Below are 24,253 nucleotides of genomic sequence, written 5' to 3' on the forward strand. Positions count from 1 at the left end.
TCGGGCTCTGTGCTGACTGCTCAGAGCCTGGAGCCTGTTTCAGATTCTGTGTCTCCCTCTCTCTCTGACCCTCCCCGATTCATGCTCTCTCTCTGTCTCAAAAATAAATACACGTTAAAAAAAATTAAAAAAATAAATTAAAAAAATAAATAAATAAAATAAAATACGTGTTTTCTTCCTATCTTAATAGATAAACTCCTTCACAACACATCAGAAGGCCAGCCTTAAATTTAGAGGGCCCAGACTCCTCAGAGTCCCAGAACGTGGTGGTGGAGAGAGAGAGTTGGCCATGGGCAGCCCGCCTCTCTTTTCTTCCCATCTCCGTCCCTGTCCCATACCTGATGTACGTCCGTGGCCACCCCGGCCTGTACGTCTTGGTTCTGTCCACGGTCTCCACAAAAAGGAAGCCGGGCCTAGGGGCATGCATACTGGTGGCACGTTGTGCCCTTGGGAGGGTAGAGCTGTAGAACATAAGCTCTGGATACCCAGGGAGAGGCCTGGAAGGGAAGGTGCAAGCTCCAGGCAGGAACATTCACTTGTGGCTGCAGATTCCTCAGCCCACAGGTGGGACTCGGCCTGAGGAGGGCCAGGAGAGACTTGCAGAGCACAGGGTTTAGGGAGCCATCTTGTCAGGTGTCAGGGTGGTGACTCCACAGAACTGAGATCCTGTGTCTCCATCAAGAGACCATCCTCTTTATTCTCAGATTCACTCTGAAGAGCTCAGTTTGGTTAAACCCCTCTTCAGTGAGTGCTTGCCATATGTCAGGCAATGAGCCACGCACCGCGATGGATGGAACTTGCTCCCAGCTCTCTGGGGCGGCAAGTCTTGTGGGAGAGCCCGGCAGTTAGCAGTTTTGCATCACAATAGGAACACACACTTTCAGGGAAGGGCTTCTGGAAGAGGATGACATCTGAGCCGTCTTGAAGGGTGAGGAAGTACTCACCAGACAAGGAAGTGGGGGAGGGTATTCTGGGGAGGGAGAACGGCATGAGTTAAGAATGGTCTATCTAGTGAGTGTGGAAGGGTTTGAGGGGTGGGATGGGGAGTGTCAGGAGAGGCCAGCGTAGGCTCTACCAGGAGCACGGACTATTCCTCCAGGCCCTGGGGGAGCGGTGGAGGCTTAGAGCAGCAACGGGACAAGGACACATTGACAATTTGTCCGTGTAGTGACATGACTGGCGCGCCTATGGAGACCATGAAATTGAGTAGAAGATAATCCGGGCAGGAGTTAATGAGGTCCGCTTATTCATTGATTCGATAGATACCTACTGAGCCCTATGATACGCCAGGCATTGTTGTATACTGGGGGTACCACAGGGGGCAAGGCAGAAAAAGTCCCTGTTCTCAAGGGGTTTACAGTATAATGAGAAGGCAAGGACACTGTGGATACATAAAGAAATAAATACTTCAAATTATTTCTACAGATGCAAGTGCTATGGTTAATGAATATGGGGATAGAGATGATAGAGGGGAGACGGCGGGGGTGGGGGGCGGAAAGATGGAGTAGCTCATTTGTACATGTGTTTGTTCATCCAGAATGGATGTGTGGATGTATGGATGTATGTATTAAAGCTTATTTATTTGAGAGAGAGAGAGAGAGAGAGAGAGAGCGTGCACATGCGTGCAAGCTAGGGAGGGGCAGAGAGAGAGGGAAGGAGAGCATCCCAAGCAGGCTCCGCATCGTCAGCACGGAGCCCAGTGCAGGGCTTGAACTCATGAACTATGAGATCGTGACCTGAGCCAAAGTCCGACACTTAACCTACTGAGCCACCCAGGCGCCCCTAGAATGTATTCATTTACCGAGGACCTCCGAGGGGCAGTAGCACTAACACGGAGAGAGTAAACAGACACGGTCCCTGTTACCACGGCATTTATGTCTCATGGGAGAGCCAGACATGATTCGAATATTCCATCATTGGAGCTTGTACTTTGAAGAAGGAGCATGGGTCTCTGAGAGTGTAACCAAGGAACCTGACCTGGCACGCGGTGCGAAAAGGCTTGCTGTGGGTGGGTGGGGGGCGCTCCCCCGTGGCAGGGAGCAAGGTGAGCGCTATGGCTGAACTGGTGCCAAGCGGCTAGAGAGGCAGGGAAGACAGGCTTGGGTGGGGGGGGGAACCCCGCCCTGGGCAAGCAAGAGCTCTGCCCTGCCCAACTTTGTCCAGGAACTTTGCCTTCATTTTTAAGCGAATTATATATTTTTACTATGATAAAATCTTAAAACACAAAATTTGCCATTTTTGCTATTTTAAGTGTACAATCCAGTGGCATTAATTACAGTCATAATGTTGTATGACCACCACCACTATCTTACTTCCAGAACTTTTTTTGCCATTCCAGACAGAAAAGCGTGACCCTTAAGCAATAACTCTCCACTTCCCCTCAGCCCCTGGTAATCTTGAATCTACCTTTTGTCTCTGTCAACTTGCCTATGTGAGATAGTTTGTATGAGTGGAATCATGCGATCTTTGTCCTTTTGTGCCTGGCTTATTGCACTTAGCACCGTGTTTTCAAGGTTCATCCGTGTTGTAGCATGTGTGAGAATTTTATTGATTTTTGTAGCCGAGTGATATTCCATTGTAGGTACAGACCGTATTTTGCTTATCCATTCATCTGTTGATGGATTCTTGGGTTGTTTCCACCTTTTGGCTATTGCAAATGATGCTGCTGTGAACATTGGGGTACAAATACCTGTTTGAGCCCATTTTCAACTCTTTGACATGGAATTGCGGGGCCACACGGTAATTCTGTATTAAATGTCGCAAGGGACCTCCGTACAAAAAACTCCTGTTTTTTTGGTTTTTGTTTTTTGTTTTTTACAGGAGCTGCACCATTTCACATTCTCACCAACAGTGTGCAAGGTTTCTGGTTTCTCCACATCCTTGGCCAACACTTGTGACTTTCCAATGCCTTTGCCTTTACCCTAAGAGCATCACATCTAAATCCTCTCTGAAAACCTTCTCTGACCTCACGTTGGGCAGGCAGTCTGAGGAGTCCTCACTTATGGTAGGACTTTGATGAGGATGCTTTCCAGTTGAAAGAATTCCAGGGAATACTGCTCAGCATCTCGATTACCAACGTCAGCTAGAAGGCAGGGATGGAGATGGGAGGAAACTGGGAAAGAAAACTGGGTAAGAGTTGGACACTGGTGGAGAATTTGCGGCCTCTCCCATGAGTCAAGTAGGTCTTGTGAGGGTCCTTTTAATCTCTTTATCGTGATGCCACTCCCCTAACAGTCCCTCAGTAAATAAATATATCTTCATAGCCAGAACCCAACAAATAGACACTTGAATGAGTGGGCCGCTCCCATTTCCTTTTCTCCCTCACCTCTTATCTGTAGTGCCTTTTGAAGAGCCAGCAAGGGTTCTACTCCCTCAGGGGCCCTCAGGCTCCTGTCCAGTGGACCCTACCAACCTTCTTGGGTCTTTTCTGGTCTTTTCTGGCACTGAACCACTGCCTGCCTTGATAGTTATTCAACACGCTGCTCACAGCGATGCTAGAAATTAGAGAAGAATAGGCAGGTTGCCTTGAGTCCCTTTTAGGGCTAAGCAAACAAATAAAAGAAGGAGGAAGGGGTAACTTATCCAAATAACACTCTCCACCCACATTGTGATATAAAGATCGCAGTGCACTTTGCTAGCTATTTTCTCACCCGAGCCTCACCATAAGCCACTGAAGTTGGCAGGGTGAGTGCTGTTTGCAGGAGGACAGATTCGGAAAGGACAGGTGACCTGCTGAAGGTCAGAGCGGAAGTGGCAGGGACGGGTGGGACTCCATGCCCAGTGCCCGCTCCCCCCACCCCGGCCCAGCGCAGTCCGTGACTCACCCCTGCCTTGCTGCCCCCGCACCTGCTCAGGGCCCCAAGGAAAAGCTCAGCCAGGCTTTTAATAATCAATCAAGAATTTCCCTGAGGCGTCTGCACAGACTTTTGGCTAGTCTTCTCAGAAGCTGTTCTTGCAAAATGCTTTCTTATTTTTTTGCCCAATCAGAACTGAGGTCAAAAAAAAAAAGCCCTTCCATTCTCTTTTTCTGCACCAGCCAGCCTGGCAAAGCCGATTTCATTCCTGAAATTCAAATTGGAAGCCGCCTTCTGTTCTCATTAGTTTGGGTTGTAGCAGTCATTACATTCTAAACAATTAATCCCCGAATGCCAATTTCTTACTAGAATTATCCTGGACTCAACAACTGGTTTTCTTAGCAGGAAGGCTGAAGCAATTATTCCTGGCTTTTGTAACTAAACATGCTGTGCGTGGCACTTTACAATGTTTTCATCATCATTGAGTTATCAACATTTATCTCTATCAGGGGAAAGAAAAGGCTGTCCAATTGTGAAGGCCCAGCGATCACACAGACCTGTTTACTGACATCCGCAGGCTCCCTGGGGCTTCTTCCCTTTGCTTGGAAAAGAGGGAAGAAGTCCCCCAGGCCCCAGGCCCTACCTGTTCTCAGACTGGGGGGTGTCTGAGAAGTAATAGAAAACCAAGGGGAAGAGGCGGTGGAGGGGTCTCAGGCTAGACAGTGTCCTCGGCCATATGGGAGGAGTCTTTGGGGCACAAAACCTTCCTTCCAAAGCTGGGCTCCCAGAGTCAGCAGGAATCTGGGACTCTGGTGGAGTCTATGAGATTTCTCTTTCCTTCCATCGGGGAAGGCAGGGCTGCTCTGAGTGGGAGACTCTGGGGTAGCTGGCAGTTGAACTCACCCTGGGCTGAGAAAGGCCAGCTTACCTTCTCGTGCATTTACCCAAACTGAGGCCTTCCGGCGAGGTGGCATAATAGGAGACACACGACCAGCTCTGGGACCGGGCGCCTGTGTTCATGAGCCTGGCCTCATTGGTCCCTGCTGTGAGCTTGTGAGCACATTGCTTACCCTCTCTGTGCCTCCTTCCTCACCTGTAAAGTAGTGACAAAGATTGCTCTATTTTACAGGGTTATGTTGGAGATTGTGTTAGTATTTGTAATTAGAATAGTGTGCCTGGCACATAGTAAGTGCTTTACAAGTATGTGTTTAAAAACAAATATGCAAGAACTTCCCTTAAGAATTGAACGGGTTTTAATGTTCTTTCGTCCCCTTTAGGCCTGAGAGCCCACAAGACAGCATAAAGACAGAAAGAGAAAGCTTGGTCCCCCATCCCTCAAGCCACAAAAACCCGATTCACTTGAGTATACCGGCAAACAAATCTCACACCCGTGTTCTTTTCAAAGTCAACCTGTGGCACCGCGGTGGTAGGGACTGTCCCAGGTCTCAAAAAGCGGAACCTGAAACATTTCCCAGCAGCACATAGAGAACTAATCTTCAGATGATCAACCCCTAACCAGGTAAAGTTGGGGCAGTTGTAATACAGTAGATGGAAGCCAGAACCCATGAGATTCCTCTCTCCTTTTACTGTACCACCGTCGGGACCTATGGACCGTGCACGCCCCCCGCCCCAACCCCCTCAACATCTGGTAATGACGACACCATCACCAATGGCAATAATAGTAGCTGGCACCTGTGTAACATTCACTCTGTGCCAAGCACTTCATCATATTAACTCATTTAGTCCTTACGGCAACCCTACAATGCAGGTACTACTGTTATTCCCATTTTACAGGTGGGAAAACTGAGGTATAAGATAAACTAAGTTAGAAGTCCAAAGTCACAGGGCTGATAGCTGTGGAGACAGTCATTGAACCCAGGTAGTGTGGCTCCGGAGTGCATCACTTAGCATCATACTACATTTTCCTGTATCATCGACCTCAACCATGAGCCTAGATCCAGCCCAGGCTCAGAAACCCAATCCTATCCTTAGGCAGGAAGGATCTGGGAGGTTGGACCAGGTCTCACTGTTTGTCTAGCTCTGGCCTTATGACTGCCCTCTTCATACTGAGTTCATAGCGTAGAGCAGGCTTCAGGATACAGGCTCTATCTTTTTTAAAGAATATTTTATTTTTGAGAGAGAGTGTGAGTGGGGGAGACGCAGAGAGAGAGAGGGACAGAGGATCCGCAGCAGGCTCCGCGCTGACAGCAGAGAGCCCGACGCGGGGCTCGAACTCACGAACCACGAGATCATGACCTGAGCCGAAGTTGGACGCTCAACCGACTGAGCCACCCAGGCGCCCATCTTGAATCTCTGTCTTGGTAACACTCTCAGTTCTCCTGCTTCCTTGCCTTGTTCTTACCATCCTGAGCCTTCTACTTATTAATTAGACCTACATTTACTAAGCACCTACTATGTGCCATTCATTCATTTATGCTAAGGCTGAGGACATGGGGCTCACCATCTGATAGGGACACAGACATGCAGACAGCTGCATGGAGCGAACGAGTCTGAGGGCTGTGATTAAAATCAGCGCAGCATCCGTGAGATAGATGGGGAAAGCGGTTACCAGGAAAGGCTTCACAGAACAGGTAGCAGGGGCTCCTTCCTGCTGCCACACCCCGCTGATGCCAGCCTGTTGCCTAGAATTCTCGCTGCCTGTCTCTTTGCAGGCTGTCTCTTCATCCCGCCTGCCTGGACATACCCATGTGACCTCAGAGGGTAAGAAAGAATTGCATTTGTCACCTCTATTTTCTAATTGGTTGGAGGAAAATGTGCAGACATCTGCTGTCCCAGCACCTGCTCCAGGCAGGGGGATGGTAGGTTCTAGCGCCCCCTGGACCACCTGGCCATCCTGCTGTTGTGAGGCTTGACGTCTGTCTGGAGTCGTGCCCACCATAACGGCAGCCCCGTCCGTCCCTGGTCTTCCCGACTCCATGTGGAATGAACGTCCTCCCAGCATACCTCCTACTCTAGATCCCTTGGAGAGATCTGGGGCACCTGAGGGGACCCCTCTTACTAATTCGTCACCCAGATAACAAAAATTAGATGCAAAAATAAGTCACCTGGTGACTTTGGATAAGTTCAGTGAATCATACCCCACCTTTAAAATTTTCCCTTCCTTGCACGTCAGGGATTTCTTTCCTTCATAATTCCAAATTCTTTCCCATCCCCACAGAGTCCCTTCTCACCCATTAGTCCAATTATGACAGAAGCATTTCCTGGAGACTTTCTTATTTAACGTGGAAAGACAAATGAAGAGAAACAAGCAAGGAAGGAGAAAGGAAGGAAGGAAAGAAGGAGTAGAGGAAGGAAGGAGAGACGGCAGGCAAGGAAAAGAAACCAGTGTTTATAAGGGCACCACTATGTGCTTGGCACTGGTCAAAGTGCTTTTCTGTATATTTGCCACATTTAATCCTCCATTGGCCTTACACTGCCTGCCTTATTTTAAACAAGGAAAACGAAGCTCAGAGTGGTTAAGTCCCTTGCCAAGGGTCACCCAGGAACATTGGAGCTGAAGCCACATCTGACTCCAAAGGCCACGATCCTTATAATTTCTGCCACTCACTCCGAACGGGTACAACGGGTACAAATCATACAACGAACCCGCGTGCATTCACCGTCTTCCTTCCAGTTTATTTCCCCTGTCACCGCACCCTGTGGTTCTAAACTGCCTCAAACCTCCTTTGAAAAGAGGCAGCATGTAGATGGGGACAATGAGGAAGGGCCAACCTCTAGCCAAGGTCACTTTGAAGGGAGGCACAGAGCAAGTGTCACCGTCTCACCTGACAGATGGAGAAGCCAAGGTGAAATGACTTGCTCAAGACCCGGTGGGACCGAAGCCAGGCTATCGGTTCTGAGAAAACCTCCTCAGCCAAGGATTCTCAAGAAGTGGGTGGTAAGTGGCTGAGAGCTCGCTTTCCCGCCTCTGATTTCTCTCGGATTCTTGGAGAGCCTCGTGAATCTGGCACGTGCTTCAGTAAGCGCGCCGAGAAGGGTCCAGCTGGCATTTATTTAATTACCATAAACAGATGTATCACTTTGGCTTCAGTGAGGTTGGTTCTTGATGTGCTCATCAGCCCTCCTGCTTACGGGGAGGCCGGGCGGGCACGGGGGTGGCACAGGGGGCCCGGGGCGCCAGCCACCCCCCACCCCCACCCCGAGGGGCGCTGGGAGGAGCAGGTGTCACGGGGGCTGGATGGTCATGGCACTGGTGCCAGGGGCACTTTCCTCACAGACGTGCCATCATCCCTTCCACGTCAGGGTCCCCCGTGAGCCCTGTGTGGCTCTCCGGGACTGTCCCCAGATGTCAGGGCTGCTGGAGGAGGCGCCTGGGATTTACTTTGGTGATCTGCCCTCGGCAGCTCCCGGCTGAGCGTTTTGCTCCCTCCCTCCAAAGTCAGTGTAAACACTCCTCTGCATTTCTCCAGCTTGCACACTGGACACAAAGCTCGTCCACGTCGTTCCATTTTTCCTCTGACAAGCTCACCTCGCAGATGGATGCCTCCCTCCCTCCCTCAGTTCTTCCCACAGCCGTTTGGGAAAGAGAAAACGTTTGAAAGGAATTAGGGGGAAGGTTTACCAGAGATCCAGGTGGACGCTGAGTTAGATTAGGTAGAAAATGGTCATCGATATTTAATTTCTCGTTGATTTTAGAAAAAAAAAAAATTAGCGATCAATGTAGCTGCCGACTCAGACATCCCTTCACCTGACAACACCTGTAACCAATTATTTATTTACTTATATCGAAGTAAAACTGGCAGATAACATTATATTGGCTTCAGGTGCACAACATAGTAATTCGGTATTTGTATACACTGCAGGGTGATTGCCACAATGAGCCCAGTAACGTCTGTCCCCACACAATTGACCCCGATCACCCTTTCGCCTGCCCCCTCCCTTCTGGTAACCACCAGTCTGTTCTTTGCATCCGGGAGTTTTGTTTTGTTTTGTTTTGTTTTGTTTTTTAGGTTCCACATATAAGTAACATCGTACGACATCTGTCTTTCTCTGTCTGATTTATTTCATTTAGCATGAGGCCCTCAGAGCCCATCCATGTTTTCACAAATGACAAGATTTCCCTCTTTTTTTTATGACTGGGTAATATTCCGTTGTGTGATATATATCTATCTCTATATCTGTCTAAAGATATGTAGATATATATCACATTTTCTTTATCTACTCCTCCGTTGATGGGTACTTAGGCTGTTTCCTTATCTTGGCTATTGTAAATAATGCTGCGGTGAACAGAGGAGCCCATATATCTGTTTGAATTAGGGTTTTCATTTTCTTCAGATAAATACCCAGAAGTGGAATAGCCGGGTCAGGTAGTAGATGTACTTTTAATTTTTTTAAGATTTTTTTTTCTTATTGATTTATTTGAGAAAGAGAGAGAGCGCGCGAGCAAAGGGCAGAGAGAGGGAGAGACGGAGAAAATCTTAAGCAGACTGTGCATTCAGCACAGAGACTGATGCGGGGTTCGATCTCACAACCCTGAGATCATGACCTGAGTCGAAATCAAGAGTCTGTTGCTTAACCGACTGAGCCATCCGGGTGCCCCTGCTTTTAATTTTTTGAGACACTTCCATACTATCTTCCATAGTGGCTGTACTAATTTACATTCCCACCAATAGTACACAGATGTTCCTTTTTCACCATATCCTTGCCAACGCTTGTTATTACTTGTCTTTTTGATAATAGCTGTTCCGACAGGTGTGAGATCGTATCTCGTTGTGGTTTTGGTTTGTGCGATGAGTGATGTGGAACATTTATTTGTGAGCCTGTCTTCTTTAGAACAATGTCTGTTTAGATCCTCTCCCCATTTTTGAATCGGATTTGTTGTTATTTTTTCTGAGTCAAGTCCTTTATATGTTTGGATGTTAACCCCTCATCAGATGTATGATTTGCAAATATTTTCTCCCCTTCAGGAGGTTGCCTTTTCTTTTCTTTTTCCTTTTTTCTTTGTCTTTTTTTTTCTTTTTGCCAGTTTCCTTTGCTATGTACCCATTTTTAAACAAAAGTGGTCACGGAGCACAGATTTCCTTTTATGCAGGGTAATGTGGAGTTGAGCGTGTAGGTAAAGTGGTTGCAAAGTTTCCCCTGAAGCATCTTATGCAAATCATAGTTTTTATTGAGCCTGAATTTGGAGGGCTATGCTCTTTGTAGAAGTTTCCAGACAAGCAATTGTGTTATCAAGAGGGAGACACAGCTTTAGATAGAGGTTAAAAGCACCGGCTAACCTGTACTGCTCATTGAACGCATCCTTGGACAGGTTACTTAATCTCTCTGTGCCTTAGTTTCCTCTTGTGTGAATTGGGGATACACTGATGGCATTGTTCTGAGGATGGTCAAACAGGCAATTCAGGTAAATCACTTGGCACAGCAGTTGGCAGTTTGTAAGTGCTCAATAAACATCAGCCAATAATAATAATTTTAAAAAGCACGAGCGTATCCATAGTCTTAACTTGGGTTCTCCAAAAATAGAGCCTGAGAGAAACATTTGGATGCAGGAGTTTATTTGGAAGGTGGTTCCAGGAAGCAGGAGGAAGGAGGAAAGTCACTGCTGTAGGCCACAGGGGCTTGATTCTACCAGGCGGCACAGAGAAGCCTGGAGAATGCCTCCCAGGACCACCCGCCAAGAGCTGGGGCAGCTACGTGTGTGTTTGACGTATATACATAAGGGTGAATAAGACAGGATCCCACCTCGGCGTTTTTAAATGAAATCTAGTCCACTCGGTCCTCGTCCTCTGGCTCGGTTGTTGTGAAAAGAGAGCATTAATGGACGACAAGTCAGGAAGTGCTTAAAAGCACAGGATTTGAGTTTAAGAAGGCTCCACCCCAGTGAACAAGCTCTTCCAGTGTTTTCTGCTTTGTTATTCTGTAGCACAGAGGAGGAGAATCGCGTACCATTTCCCGGCGAGAACTAAACGCACAGCATTTCCCACAGTTCCTGGACATAGCATGCCTTCCACAAATGGCAGCCACCGTGTGGCTGTCATTGTCATTATTGTTATCACTGTGTGCGTACCCGACAGCGGAAAACAATTGTCTGATGGTTGCAGGATGTGTAGCTGGCTTAGCTTCGTGCAAGTCATAATACACCCCGGACTTACAGAAAGGAAACCCGAGGTTCCGGGTGGCTACTTGCGTTGGCCTTCCTGGCACATCTTTGGTGACGTCGTAGGAGTTAGATCTGGGGGGGCCCTGGTGTCTGGCTGCAAAGCTGAGCAGATGATGAGACTGACTGGCCAGTCTCACAAAATCTGTTATTGACCTGCATGCGGTTCTGCCTTCCTAATGCCCAGCGAACCCCCTCTTCCCTTTCCAAATGTGGTCTGTAATGGCCTTGCTCCTCCATAGAAGACATTCTCCAGTCTTGTGCTGGGAGGCCCAGCCTTGCTCCTTCCCCAGGCCACTCTCTCCTAGCTGGAGTTCCTGGGGCCTCGGCTGGAGACAGCCCTGCAGCACACAGCTCCCTCCTCATCACAAATTTGTGATTAAAAATACATTAAAGGACCGAGAAATTATTAAGAGATACGGCATCTTGCAAGTCAAACTGACATTTCCGGTTAGATCACAATTCTCACTTAGCCCCAAGGACCCTGTTCAATGGCTAAAAACATTAGGCTGGTTTCAGATCTGCTTTCTGAGGGCATTTTCACCTGGGGCCCCGGGGGTAAGATGCAAATGTAGCTTTTTGTACCAGACCTTGATCAGTCTACTGTCTGAAAGTCTGGGGTTATTGCTTCGTGGCTTTGGTGAAGCCATTTGGAGGCTCATCTTCCGTCTGCTGTGTATTTGAGCCAGTACCAGAGACCCAAGGAACATTGACCTTTTTAATGCCCCGCTGTCGCCTGGCTGGTTTACACCTGGCACCTTGTCCTGAGGACAAGGACCCCCTGGGAATACATCCAGCATTGCCACAGGGTCCTATTATTAGAGAGGCAGTGTCCTTAACCAGCGCTCTCCTCCTCCAGCAGCGTGGGGTCACAGAGCAGTGGGCTGTGCCCGTCATCAGCTCTGACCTTGGGCAAGTCCCTTCATCCCTTTATCATCCTTGTTTCTCAGACCAGGACCTGAAACTACAGCATCACTCTGGCTCTCTTATCTTGAACAGACTGTGCTTCAAAATCTTGGCCACTGGACAGACAGGTCATGTTACTGCTGCCCCCTCCCTCCGTTCATTTGGAGCAAGAGGAGTTCGGTCACCCACACAAGTTGGGCAAGAGAAGCTTGCTCACCTCTTGTGCCCCGAGTAATATCCCTACGGGACACAGCTTAAGAGTAATGATGGCTCCCTTGGGGCGCGTGGGTGGCTCACTCGGTTGAGCGTCCCACTTCGGCTCAGGTCATGATCCCACAGTCCGTGGGTTCGAGCCCCGCATCGGGCTCTGTGCTGACAGCTCGGAGCCTGCTTCGGATTCTGTGTCTCCCTCTCTCTCTGCCCCTCCCCTGCTCATGCTCTGTCTGTGTCTCTCAAAAATAAATAAATGTTAAAAAAAATTTTTTTAAAGAGTAACGGTAGCTCCCATTGATGGAGTATTTACTATGGGTTAGGTGCTGTGCTAAGCACTTGACGTACGTGACATTATTCCATCCTTGCAACAATCATTTTACAGGTGAGGAAATTCAGGCTCGGGGAGGCCAGAGAAATTAGTCAAGGAACAACAGAAGAACAGCACTGGATACAAACCCAGATCTGTCTGTACTTTAAGGCCTCAACTAGAATGTTGCTCCTTTCTTTCCCAACACTTTCTTTCTCCCTTGACCTCCTTCCTGAGGCTGCAGTGGTCAGTCGCAGATTGGATAGGAGAGACGTGTCTTGTCCATCTCCCTCTTATTCTTTCTTCCGCAGTCCTGGGGGTCGGCTCTCCCCCTCCACTGGGCTTTGCGTCCTGTGGTCTTGCACTGCTATTCAGAGACCATGCAGGGTCCCCAGAGGTCGGCATCCTCAGAATTACCATCGATTGTGCGAGTGAGCGTGAGTTGAGTGTGTGTTTAAAATTTTTTTTTAATGTTTATATATTTTTGAGACAGAGAGAGACAGAGCATGAACAGGGGAGGGGCAGAGAGAGAGGGAGACACAGAATCCGAAGCAGGCTCCGGGCCCTGAGCTGTCAGCACAGAGCCCGACGCAGGGCTCGAACTCATGGACCACGAGATCATGACCTGAGCTGAAGCCAGACACTTCACCGACTGAGCCACCCAGGTGCCCCTGTGAGTGTGTGTTTAGAAACTCAGGCTGGAGGGCGGGAGACCCAGGTCTGTGGACTCGCTTAGTACTTTTAGAAAGTTCTCTGATAACAGTGGGATCCAGGAATTCTTTCCTGGCTCAGAAAGGTCAGAGCATCTCTCTCGCCGCCCCCTCCCTTGCGGGGCAGGGACCCGCAGGGTCCCTGCAGCCTGGACCCAGCCACACCCCCCTTCATCCTTGCCCTGCTGAGAGTGAGGCTGCTTCTCAAGGCAGAGTGAACCGAAGGGCAGAGAGAAAACGTCCAGTCTCCCAGGGAGCATGCAGCGTTTGCGCATGGACGTCTCCCCACCCCGCTGAATCTCTCAGTGGTGTCACCCAGCTCGGATCCACACCCTCCGATGCCCCTCACAGAGCCACTTACCCATGTGCTTACTCAGCTGCTGCTAATGAAAAGACGTCATGCATAAGTCATGAGGGGCAAGTTTCAGGATGGGTGGAGATGGGGACGTATCTGCACGCCTCCTGGCTCTGTGAATGACAGGGCACCCGGCTGATCAGCCCCCGTCCCGTGACAGGCACCTGTGTCCCGAGACCCGGGCCCTGTCCCATTGGATGAACGGCCTCAGGACCCAGGCAGCATCCAATGTTGTATGGAAGCGATGCCTTAAGGACAAATCTTACTTTAATATAAGGCGAGAAATTGTGCTACTCAAAATTCCCTTCAAGGCCAAGGGCGATTCACGAATACCAAAGAGCAGCAAGCAGGAGGCTTGCAGAGAGGGCGGGAGGGCAGAGAAAGACAGCCTGGTGGGGCTGCAGGGAGTGGACGCGGGCTTCCAAGGAGCTGCTTTCATCGTAATGACCATTGTTGACAGTAACTGCTGCCGTTTACCGACTCTCCTCCGCGGCAGACATTTTCCTCGTAGGCGCTCAGTTCAGCCTCAAGGCCACCCTAGCAGGTGGGCACTGTTTTCTCGGTTTTAAAGATGAGGAAATGGAGCCTCCGGGGGGCTCAACCATTTGTTCAAAGTCACACGTCTACACGTGGCACACTCTGGATTTGACTTCAGGCCTGGCTCCCCCAAAGCCCGTGTTTCCCCGCCCCTCCCCCCCGACACCCACTACTTCTCCGCGTATTGACCTGGTGGGTGTAAAGGGCTATGCTTTTGTCTATGTGTCTCTTTACTACTTGATTTAAAAAACACAATGTGCACGCAGAATGCAGGTTTGGTGAAGGGGGATGATAGGTGCGTGGTGCAACCCGCGGGGTCATACTGCTGTCCCAGGGCTGATGGGGTACAGGACGGGGGTCCCTGTAATTTTCTGCTCTGACGGCACGCACCTGCACGAGGGACATTTCGTTGGGGGCTAACTTCAAGGCAGCCTGGGACTGCGCAGGGGATATGGGTCTGGGATTAGGAGACGTAACTTAACGCTTCCATTTCTGTCGCCGGATGGGTTGACATTTGCAAAAGTTGTGTAGTGGGTTGAATGGCGGCCCACACGATGACATGTTCACATCCCCTGGAACCTATGAGTATCACTTTACGTGGCAAGAGAGTGAATATGACATGACCCAAAGGTAGGATTGAATTAAGGGTCTCGAGAGGAGAAGCTTATCCCGGATGAACCAGGGAGGCCTTAAATGCAATCCCATGTATCCGTGTAAGATAGCCACACAGAGGAGAGGACAGGCAGAGGAGAGAAAGGGACGGTGGGACACCACAGAGGCAGACATTGGAGGGATGTGGCCACAAGCCAAGGAACACATGGAGCCACCAGAAGCTGGATGAGGCAAGGAGCAGAGTCTTCCCTGGCAAGCCTTAGAGTGGGCAGGGTGCTGCTGAAACCTTGATTTTGGACATCTCACCTCCCGAACCGCGAGGGAATGCGTTTCTGTTTAAGCCCCCAGTTTGTGGCAGTGTGTTACAGCAATGCTGGGAAATGGATGTACATCACTTCCCCCTCTCTGGCCTCAGTTTCCTCAACTATAAAATAAGAAGCTTTAGGGGCACCTGGGTGGCTCAGTCGGTTAAGCGTCCAACTCTTGATTTCAGCTCAGGTCACGATCTCACGGTTGGTGAGTTCGAGTCCCACATCTGGCTCTGTGCCGACAGTGGGGAGCCTGCTTGGGATTCTCTCTCCTTCTCTCTCTCTCTCTCTCTCTCTCTCTCTCTGCCCCTCTCCAGCTCATGTGTGCACTCTCGTTCTCTCTCTCTCTCTCAAAATAAATGAACTTTAAAAAAAAGAAGGTTTGACCTTCCATTGCATTCAATGACTCCCTGTCATTCCCTGAGTCCCAGGCCCCTGTGGAGGACAGGTGTCCACTCCCCAGACTGACCCCTTCCGTGTAACAATTAGCATCTAAACAGGTCAACTTTCGCCTTTGAGAAACAGAGCTATTTGATTCAAGATGACTTTCAGGGTAAAATACCTTCACAGACGGTTATTCCCCCCCCCCCCCCCTTGTTAATTGCTAGAAAAATACTCTGCCTCACCCTGGGGAAGTCATCCAAATAGCTCTGACCTCTCTGTGGACTTCAGGGAAAGCTCGCAGTACCGGTTTTCTCATTTCTGTCACAGAGTCTGCAGCTCGAGGGGACCGTGGTTAAGAGAGTTACATGAAATCTGCTCTGGCGCCTCTGGATACGTGGGGGACAGAGGTAATCGGCTCACCTCGCCTCGGTGCCAGCTTCGGCCTCCCTGCAACTCCATCACCAGCTCGCCAAATGACTGCTCGGGGCCCCGGGCCTTTACTTATGGGACTCGGGAGCCTCGTTTGCAATCACCATTAACCAGAAAAGCTGCACAGCCGCTCGGTGCCCGTGGAGTTGAGTGTCCTACAATATCCACGGGAACCCAAGGGCTGGAAGAGTCTGCACGGGGAGCTTTTAGAATAAGGCCCAGAGAGCGACCCCCACCAGTTTCAGCTCCTCTCTTATCCTCTCCGAGCCCCTCCAAGGTGCTAATGAACTGTGCGGAGGCACAAGAGAGGCCAGCAAAAGGAAGATGGTGACACTTCCAGAGGATGGGGCCCGGGGTTCCTCAGGGGTGGGTTATGTCAACCAGAGCCGGGTAACCCACACTCTGGCTGTTAACCAGTCTTGGCGGAAGCCTTCAAGTGCTTTAAAACAGATATTCAGGATGAACGCTCCAAAGGCCGCCTCTAAATCCCTAAAAACAATGTTCAGGTCTTTAGCTCTCATTCGGCTGCCTGCCGAGCCATGTCAGGCAGAGTTAGGGAAAGCCCCGGGGTGAGATCGGGATTTCCAAAGATTACCCACAAACAGGAGAGGTGATGTCTGGCTTTGCCACACATATCTCCTCGGTCCCCTCCTTTGGTGATCCCCCTCCTCTGCCTTGCAGTCCCCCCCACCCCCCCATCACCTGTCACTCAACACACATTCATCCACACGGGCTCAGGTTGGTCTTAGAATAAAAGGCGTGTGGATGCTTCAAGTAATGGTGCTGAGATGCCCAGATTTTAGATGTAGTGTTAGTCAGGCACTGAAAGCCGCGCGCGTGTGTGTGTATGTGTGTGTATTTCAGTCTGTAAGCCCAAGGTTAACAGGTTAAAATAAAGAGGTTTAGGACCAGCTAGATGGAGGTATGAGTGGCCTTCCAGGACAAGTGGGGACGTTACACCCTCTGTTCTAGATGCTGGTGAGGGCACTGGGGTATTCAGCAGGGACTTTGGTACTGGCTAGGGCCTTCAGAAGTTTGCCAGAAAGCTCTCTGCTGGTCTTTCCGAAACCAGTTTATCAAGGGCTGTGGTTAAGAGGAGGAAGTCGTCCAGCCAGCCTCAGCTCAGGTACTGTCTGCTTGGAAAGCTCTGAGGACCGGCCCTAGAGGGGCCCTGGCATCTCCAGAGACAGGGCGGGAGAGGGGAAGGCTACCCAGGACAGGGCATTATAGAAGTGGCCAGTGCCAATGGGAGAGGAGCCAGAGCAGAAAGGCTTTCTTGGTTTGAAAACAAGCAAAAAGCACGAGGGCGAAAGGAGTGCCGAGTCAGGACCAGGACCTGGCGCCCTCACCAGGGCCAGCCCGAAGCCTGCTGACCACATTTCTGTAACCTCTGTGAATGAAGACGGAGAGGGCAGCAAGCCAAGAACGCTGGCTTCTTGCTGGTGACCCTTTATAAAGTGGGAAGGAGAAATGTGGGGGCATCATCTGGAATCCTTATATGTGCAAGGAGACAGACACAGGGACACACGGAGTGTCATTTGCGCCCCATGGAGAGGGCGCTGCACCGGATTCTTCTCTGCTTGCCCCTTGCCTAAAGCAGAGGTCCCCCGGGTTCTGATCTCCTGTGTTCCAGTACAGCTACTCTAAATGCCCCCTTTTAATTAGGGTGGGCTTAAGGGGTGTCGTGGCTTTATCCAGGGTGTCTGCATTGCCAGGAAGGCTTCTGCCTCCCACGTAGAAGGAAAGGAATCTGCCTACTTGAAGGAATCCCAGGTTACGGAGTAATCGCCATAATAAGATTGAGGATGAAGGTGACCTAGGGAAGCATGGTAAATACACGATTTTCTCTGCTCAGTAAGTGAATTTTGATTATAACTCAGCACTTGCCTCAGGTCCTAAAATACTGTTAGCATTCTCTGGAAAGCCCGGGAAGGGACGAAGCGCAAAAAATGCTTCCACAAAGAAAAACACAGGCTTCCCAGCCCTCTTTGTAGCTACACACAACCTAGAAAATTGAAAGCGAGCTTGCAGTCTCTCTGTCCTTGGTCACCATTTCACGTTCCAGCCTGTCATACAAAGTGCACGGAAGCACCACAGATCAATAGCTATTCTGGGTTAACGTTGCCACAGCACCCCCCCCCCTTTTTTTTTCCTTTAAAAAAAGAATTTTTTCCTCCGTGTAGATCACAGCTGATTATATCCAAGACATATCTCTGCGGTCTATGGAAATTCATGCTTAGTAGGAGCACCTTTTCTTTGAGGTTTTGTTCACTCACTTTTTAATGTAAGTGAAGCGGCCGGCAGTGCTCGGATCGAACTGTTCCTTCAAAAGCTCTGCAAATGGCTGTTAGCCCCCAGGTTTGCAAAGCAGGTAAAACTTACCTGATGGGCCACCTGGACCTCCATAAAGGTGGTCTGGGCTGTAGAGGTCTTTCTGCCTGGCACAGCCCCTGTGACTCCTGTCTTCTCTGCCGGCCCCCCCGGTGGCATTCACAGCCCTCAACTTGCTTTGTTTACCTCCGGGGATGCTTGTCTGGGCAAAATCCCTAAGTGGTTTTTTTATGGGAAATTAAAAAAGCCAAGTGAGAACGAAAAAGCGAGCCATGGAAAATAGTCTCCCAAAGCATATGTCAGAGATTTTTATGTTACTGCTTATATGGTTTCTAAGTGGGCTAAAGGCTTTGAGTGACAACTTTTAAAGTTCCTACCGGAACGCCCCACATTATGTGCCATAACAATTCTTTTTGGGGGAGAGTGCCACGAGGCACGGCCACCCCTTGTAACTCTTTTTAGCCTCACAGAGCCATGGATATACTCATTCATATGTCCATTTCGAAGGTGGAGAAGGGAAGGCTCAGAGAGGTTGAATCTTTTGAGGGCGCACAGCTGGTCAGAGCTGACCCAGAGCCTCCAACCCTGACTCTGAACTCCTGGGTTTCGGGCAGCAGGACTACTTACTAACCAATGTCCAGGCAGACCTCGCTAAAAAATACACACAGATGCGTCTCACCCCAGCTCACCCCACCCCACCCCAGATCTGAGCGTCTCCTCCCGTCATCAGCTGCAGCCAGCGAACCATATAAATGCAAACTTTGGTCTCAGACACAATTTTTAAAGGCATTAAAATGCAAAACAGAAGTAAACAAAACGTCTTGCCACGGGGAAGTAACTAATGTAAAGTGACAAAATAATGGGAGTTTGAATGCAGTCTCCAAAGTGGCGGTAACGTGGAATTCAGAATCACGTTTTAGTATGTCCGCCATGCACTTGCTTTGCCAAGGATGACTGGCAGTGGACTGTCATTTGTAAAACTAAGCCACGAATGCAAAAGGAGCCAGTGGAACGAGGGGCAGGAGAGCTAGAGCCAGAAAGAGAGAGCATAGGACGGAGAGAGCAAATGCAGGTCATGGAGCTGGTGCTAGTCACAGACTGGGTACTTCCGAGACCTAGTTCCTAGGTCTGTGCACCGTAGCAATCCTGGAGCAGTCCAGCACCCCTCTGCCCAGGACTGGCCGCCTCTACTGCCACAGGCACTCCAGGCAGCTGTCCCTCCTAGGGACTTCCAGGAATCGGGGCGGCGGGAGGGGAGAGGCACCCATCAGTCCTGACCTGCAGGGCCGAGGAGAGTCTGACTCTTTATAGGAGTTTATACAGTGATGAGGGACGAGCAACACTTTCCCTACCCAAGAGCAGTGGTCAGAATGAGAGATCTACCCTGCCAGGCTGTTCCAGCACTCCCCTGCAGACCTGCCCTCCTCCCTGTCACTCAGCCCTGTGCATGGTGAGGTAGACAGGAAAGCAACTCCCAGTGAGTTCATCGTTTATCTTAAAACAGAGCCAAGGTGGCTCGGAGTTTCATATCGGGGACTTCAGCCGAGCCCCCCACCCTCCCACTCTCTACTGCCCTGTCTTGTCTCCGCCCCCACTACCCCTAGCCAACGGTTCTTCGTTCATTTCCCTGTGGGTCGCGGCTGTGATGTGGAGCGGTCTTCCCAGACCCCAGATTTGGGCTGTTCTTGTAAAGGGCTTTGGCCCGAAGACACAAATGCAGAGGCGGTGGCGCCAGACGCAGCCCGGGCAGCCGGTGGTGAATCACACACCCGCAGCTCCCAGCCGGTTTCATTATTATACAACTGAAGCAAATCCCGCCCCCTCCAGTCCCCAGCGCGAGGGGCGCAGCAGCTCACAGGGAGCAAAGACTAACTCCTCCTGATCTTTCAATCTCTCTCTTCCACACACACACACACACACACACACACACGCACACGCACGCACATGCACACACACGCCGAGTCTGAGCAAAAGGCAAACCACTTTGCAGAGAGAGCCCCCCTCATCCGCTCCCAGGTCAGGGTCTGGGGGTTGCGCGCCCCTGCCCGTGGCCACTTCAACGGCAGCCAGCAGAAGGGGGCTTCCGCAATCCATGTGCCTGCCTGCCTTTCCAAACACATGGGACAGTGTGCAATTTGGGTAACTTTTCACATCCTGTCTCCTGAACGCTTGCCCACAAATATTTGGGAGCTAGAAGAGGACACCCCCTTCCCCCTCCGCCACCCTCCCTTCCGACCCCACTCTTAGACTGACAGCTCCGGGGAAAGAGACTGGACTCTCACTCCAGTTGTTCTGCCAGTCGGGGAAACAACACGCTGTCACCGAGAGCACGAGAGACACCTAGAAAGCGAGAAGGAGCCGAGGCAACCCCTCCGGGTACCAAGCGCGTCCTAGCGCTAGCCAGAGAGCCTTTGCCAGGAGCTCCAGGAGCACTCGGAGGGTCACCGACCAGCCAGGAGAAAGGACTGGAACCCGAGCCGCAGGAATAGAAAATGATAGCAACTCACCTTTAGGTTGTGCGTGGGGTTTACAACGCAGACAAGTTGCCCAGCGGCGGAGAAAACCCGTTTAGCCTTGTAGTGCTGAAAGCGGAGGTGAATGAGATCTAACACAGCCCCAAAGCACTGGGTAAAGAAAAGCATCACAACTTTTGGGGGGGTTGTTGGCACAGGAAGGCAGCAGGAAGAAGCTGGTAAGTCCTTGGGCTCTGGAAGGAGCACAGCCTCTGAGACACTCCGCTCCAGCCCGGCTTAGCGTGCCTTCATATTCATCATCAAAATAAGACGGTTAGAATCTTGCAGCAGTGAGGCGGCCAATCAAAAGGACAGAAATGTTATCCTTGAGGTGCAGAGACAGCCAATAACAAATGCCTCCCCTACCGAAACTCCCTGATGAATTGAGCCTGGCGGAGAATGTATTATTGAACATTACCATAGATCAGCACATTGCATTTATCTTGTGATTACAGCCAACCATACATAATGCTGGGGAGATAGGCTGACAAAATTGATTGCTTAATGTGTCTCCATTTATTAATTGACTTAATTTAACACGAGAGCCTTTCTCAACGCGCTGGCAAAAACGTAAAGCATTTAAACCGCCAAATAGTAAAGCGCCCTGCTCCAAAGTAGGCAGATGGATAACGCAGATCGTGGCTCGACGCACCAGAGCTGCTTGGGAGAAAATCAAATATTACAAGACTCCGATTCCAGATAAGGATTTGGCAGCATGGAAACGTGCATCTTTCAATCTTGTGCGCTCTGCAATTTGGATTTCAGCCCCCTGATAAATCTTACTTTCCAATCTTTATCAAAGAAAAGAATCCCTAACAAATAAAAGCATTTGCAGTTGGGAGGTGGGGGGATACATATATATACTGTAATTACTGAAGCCTGAAAATATTAAAGCATAAAGATGCACGGGATCTGCTTCTAAAAATAATGAAATCCCTGATGCGTGAATGCACACACACACACACACACACACACACACACACAGAAAAACCTACACAGAGAGGAAAGTGGCTTGTAAATCAGCAAAATAATTACAGATGTGGAGGGTCTTTGCTTGTCATTCATTTGCATATTGGTGGGCAGCAAATTGCTAATTAACCACTAGATTGTTGGAGACATTAAAATAGGGATTAGGAAGTGCACATACCACATTGTTTGCTGGTCTCCAGGAATGCCAGCGGCACATTTCTGCGGGAGCAGGCAGAGGGCATTCTAGGCTCCTGACGGCACTCCCTTTCCAGAGTGGGGCTGGCGGGGGCACTGAGCCCACTCCCCGGTTCCAGAAAAGAGGCTCATGAATGGCACACCCAAGTGTCCTAGGGTATCTGGGGACTAGTTCCGATGGCTTAGTCAAGTCTTTGTGACTAACACAGCAGAGTTAGGTGTCTTTTGTTGTTTCAGCACCTGGGGGTGAGTTGGATCAGCCTTGTATGCGAATTGCACCCGGAGTGTGAGCCCAAGTTCCTTCCTGATTGGCCCTCACTCTGCTGGGGCGACAGTGCTTGTGTTGTAACGTAGGCAAAGCCTACACACGCCTGGGACACCCACGTCTGTGACCTGGTCAGACCAGTTCAGCCAACAACAGATTAAACTATAGGGGGGAGAAGGTACAGGTTTACTGAAACCAGGACGAAGGCAGGGATTCGTTTTGACCCGAATTTAAAACCACACCGATGCTTTAAGAAACACGCCAAACACTGAATTGTTGCTTCCATGTTCATTAGTGGAAACTTTGTACTTTCTAAAAATGACTGCACTCACACAAAACTAGAAGGTGACAACATTTGAACCGGTTAGAAACTCACACGCCGTGATGCGTGCTATATGACATGAGTTCCTAGACCCTCTCATTATATGGTTCATAAATCAGGGTTGCTAGACCACGACCCTGGAATTTGCTTTCTGAAGTTTTCATTCTCCAGAAGCAGCTTTCGGGAGTTCAGCAGGAAAGCATTCAGTGTTCTTGCACTGCCTCACTTAAACAAACAAACAGAGATTGTATAACCTCAGACAGGTTTCTTAATCTCACTGAGGCTTGGTTCCCACACTTGTAACGTGGGGATAACAGAAATTTATTTGCTTCTCCGGGTCGTTGTGAAGACTAAGTTGATGTATCTGTAAGTACCCTGCACAGTGCCCGATTCAAAGCAGCCTCCCAAGTCTTGAGTCTACTGCATAGCTCTGGCAGAAGGGTGATTATTTGCAGGTATGTATTTTCTTCCTGCTCCCTGAAATATTTTTCCCTGTGGAGATTCACCCTACCACTGAGGGCCACACAAGCAGAGGGCACGGAAACAGTGGACTTTGCTCCTGCTGTATTCTTAAGGATAGGTATTCCCGATATGAGCTGGAGGCCACCATTGAGGGCTGGAGACCAGGCCTAGGAGTCAGGACCCAGGGGCTGAGGAATGCATGTTGACATGAGCAGTGGGGGCAGCACCCCAGACCTGCTCTGCTGGATGATTTTCTTTAGTTCCGGACGTGAGCCCTTGCTCTCTCTACCCGAAAACTGGTTTCCGTTACGCTAGTTTAGGGTATTAAGCACATCATCTGTCCTCAGAATCAGTTCTCACAAAACTCATCCGTTGGAAAACGTTTGGAGTTAACCCTAACAGCAGATGTTCATGCTTAATGTCTCCAAAATAGGGTGGCATAAACCAACCTTCAAATAGAGATTTAGAGCTATGTCACTGTTTACCACTAAGTCCGGTCCTCTGCCATAGCCACGCCAACCCCACCCCCCCCCCACCCCGCCCCGCCTCATGTTACACCATGATGTTCAGGGCTTCCCTTCACCTCCACAGCAACCAGATTTATATTTTATCTGGACTAGAAAGTCCTGACAAATTTTAATTCAAACCCTATATTGCTACTTCCTGTTACTTTGGGCAAATTGCTTTATTTCACTGATGCTTGGTTTTGTTGTCTTGTGAAATGAAGCTAATAATTTCCCCCTAAAAAGTAGCGTACAGATTAAATGAGGTAATAGAGGTAAAATGACCAGGCCAGTGCCTGGTTTTCATAATAACTTCAACGAGAAGCTATTCTCCTCCTCCTCCTCCTCTTCTCATCAAAAATATTTTTGTCCAAGTCACCCCAAAGTGTTAGCGAAGATGTGGAACAACGAAGAAATTTCGTGCACGGCTGGAAACCACTTTGGAAAACTGTTGGGGATCATCTACTAAAGCTAAGCGTATCGATACCCTGTCTGCGGCCCAGAAAGCCCGCTCCACGTGCCCAACAGCCGTGTGAACACGTGCTGAGCAGAAGACTTGCGCCAGGATTTTCACTGCAACATTGCAGCTATATCCACAGCGGTTGAAAACTGGGCACAGCCTAAATATCAACAAGAAACTGGGTAAATTACCCCATTTTGTCCTCCTTTTGCAAATAACTACCTAGACACGAAGACGTGAATTCTTTGCTACCTGCAGCCATGCAGGAACGTGGATCTCACAGATACGATTTTGAGGCGCAGATGTGATACAGAAGAGTACATGTCGCGTGATTCCGTTCATGTGTCGTTGAAGAACACAGAAAAGGTAATCTACGGCGTCGGAGACGGGGCTGCCGTAACCTTGGCAAGGGCTTGTGGCTGAAGAGAACGCATGGTAGGTTTTAGAAAGCTAGGTGTGCTCTGTTTCTTGATCCGTGCTCTAGTTTTGTGACTGTTGTGGGTTGAATTGTTTCCCTAGAAACAGATTTGCCGAAGTCCTGACGGCCAGTACCTCAGAATG

The 24,253-nt window shown here is 49.7% G+C and overlaps 1 protein-coding gene across 1 annotated transcript in view; it reads right to left on the reverse strand.

The window, feature by feature from the left end:
• Positions 1 to 21,358, reverse strand: part of SIAH3 (siah E3 ubiquitin protein ligase family member 3) — a 73,531-nt gene extending 52,173 nt beyond the window's left edge. Inside the window, exon 1 of the mRNA XM_060637157.3 lies at positions 20,511 to 21,358. Within this exon, the coding sequence (XP_060493140.1) occupies positions 20,511 to 20,645 (135 nt within the window). The 5' untranslated portion in view covers positions 20,646 to 21,358. The remainder of the gene's footprint in view (positions 1 to 20,510) is intronic.
• Positions 21,359 to 24,253: the final 2,895 nt, after the last annotated feature.

Source organism: Panthera onca, chromosome A1, assembly GCF_046562875.1.
Source record: "Panthera onca isolate mPanOnc1 chromosome A1, mPanOnc1 haplotype 2, whole genome shotgun sequence".
NCBI lineage: Eukaryota > Metazoa > Chordata > Mammalia > Carnivora > Felidae > Panthera > Panthera onca.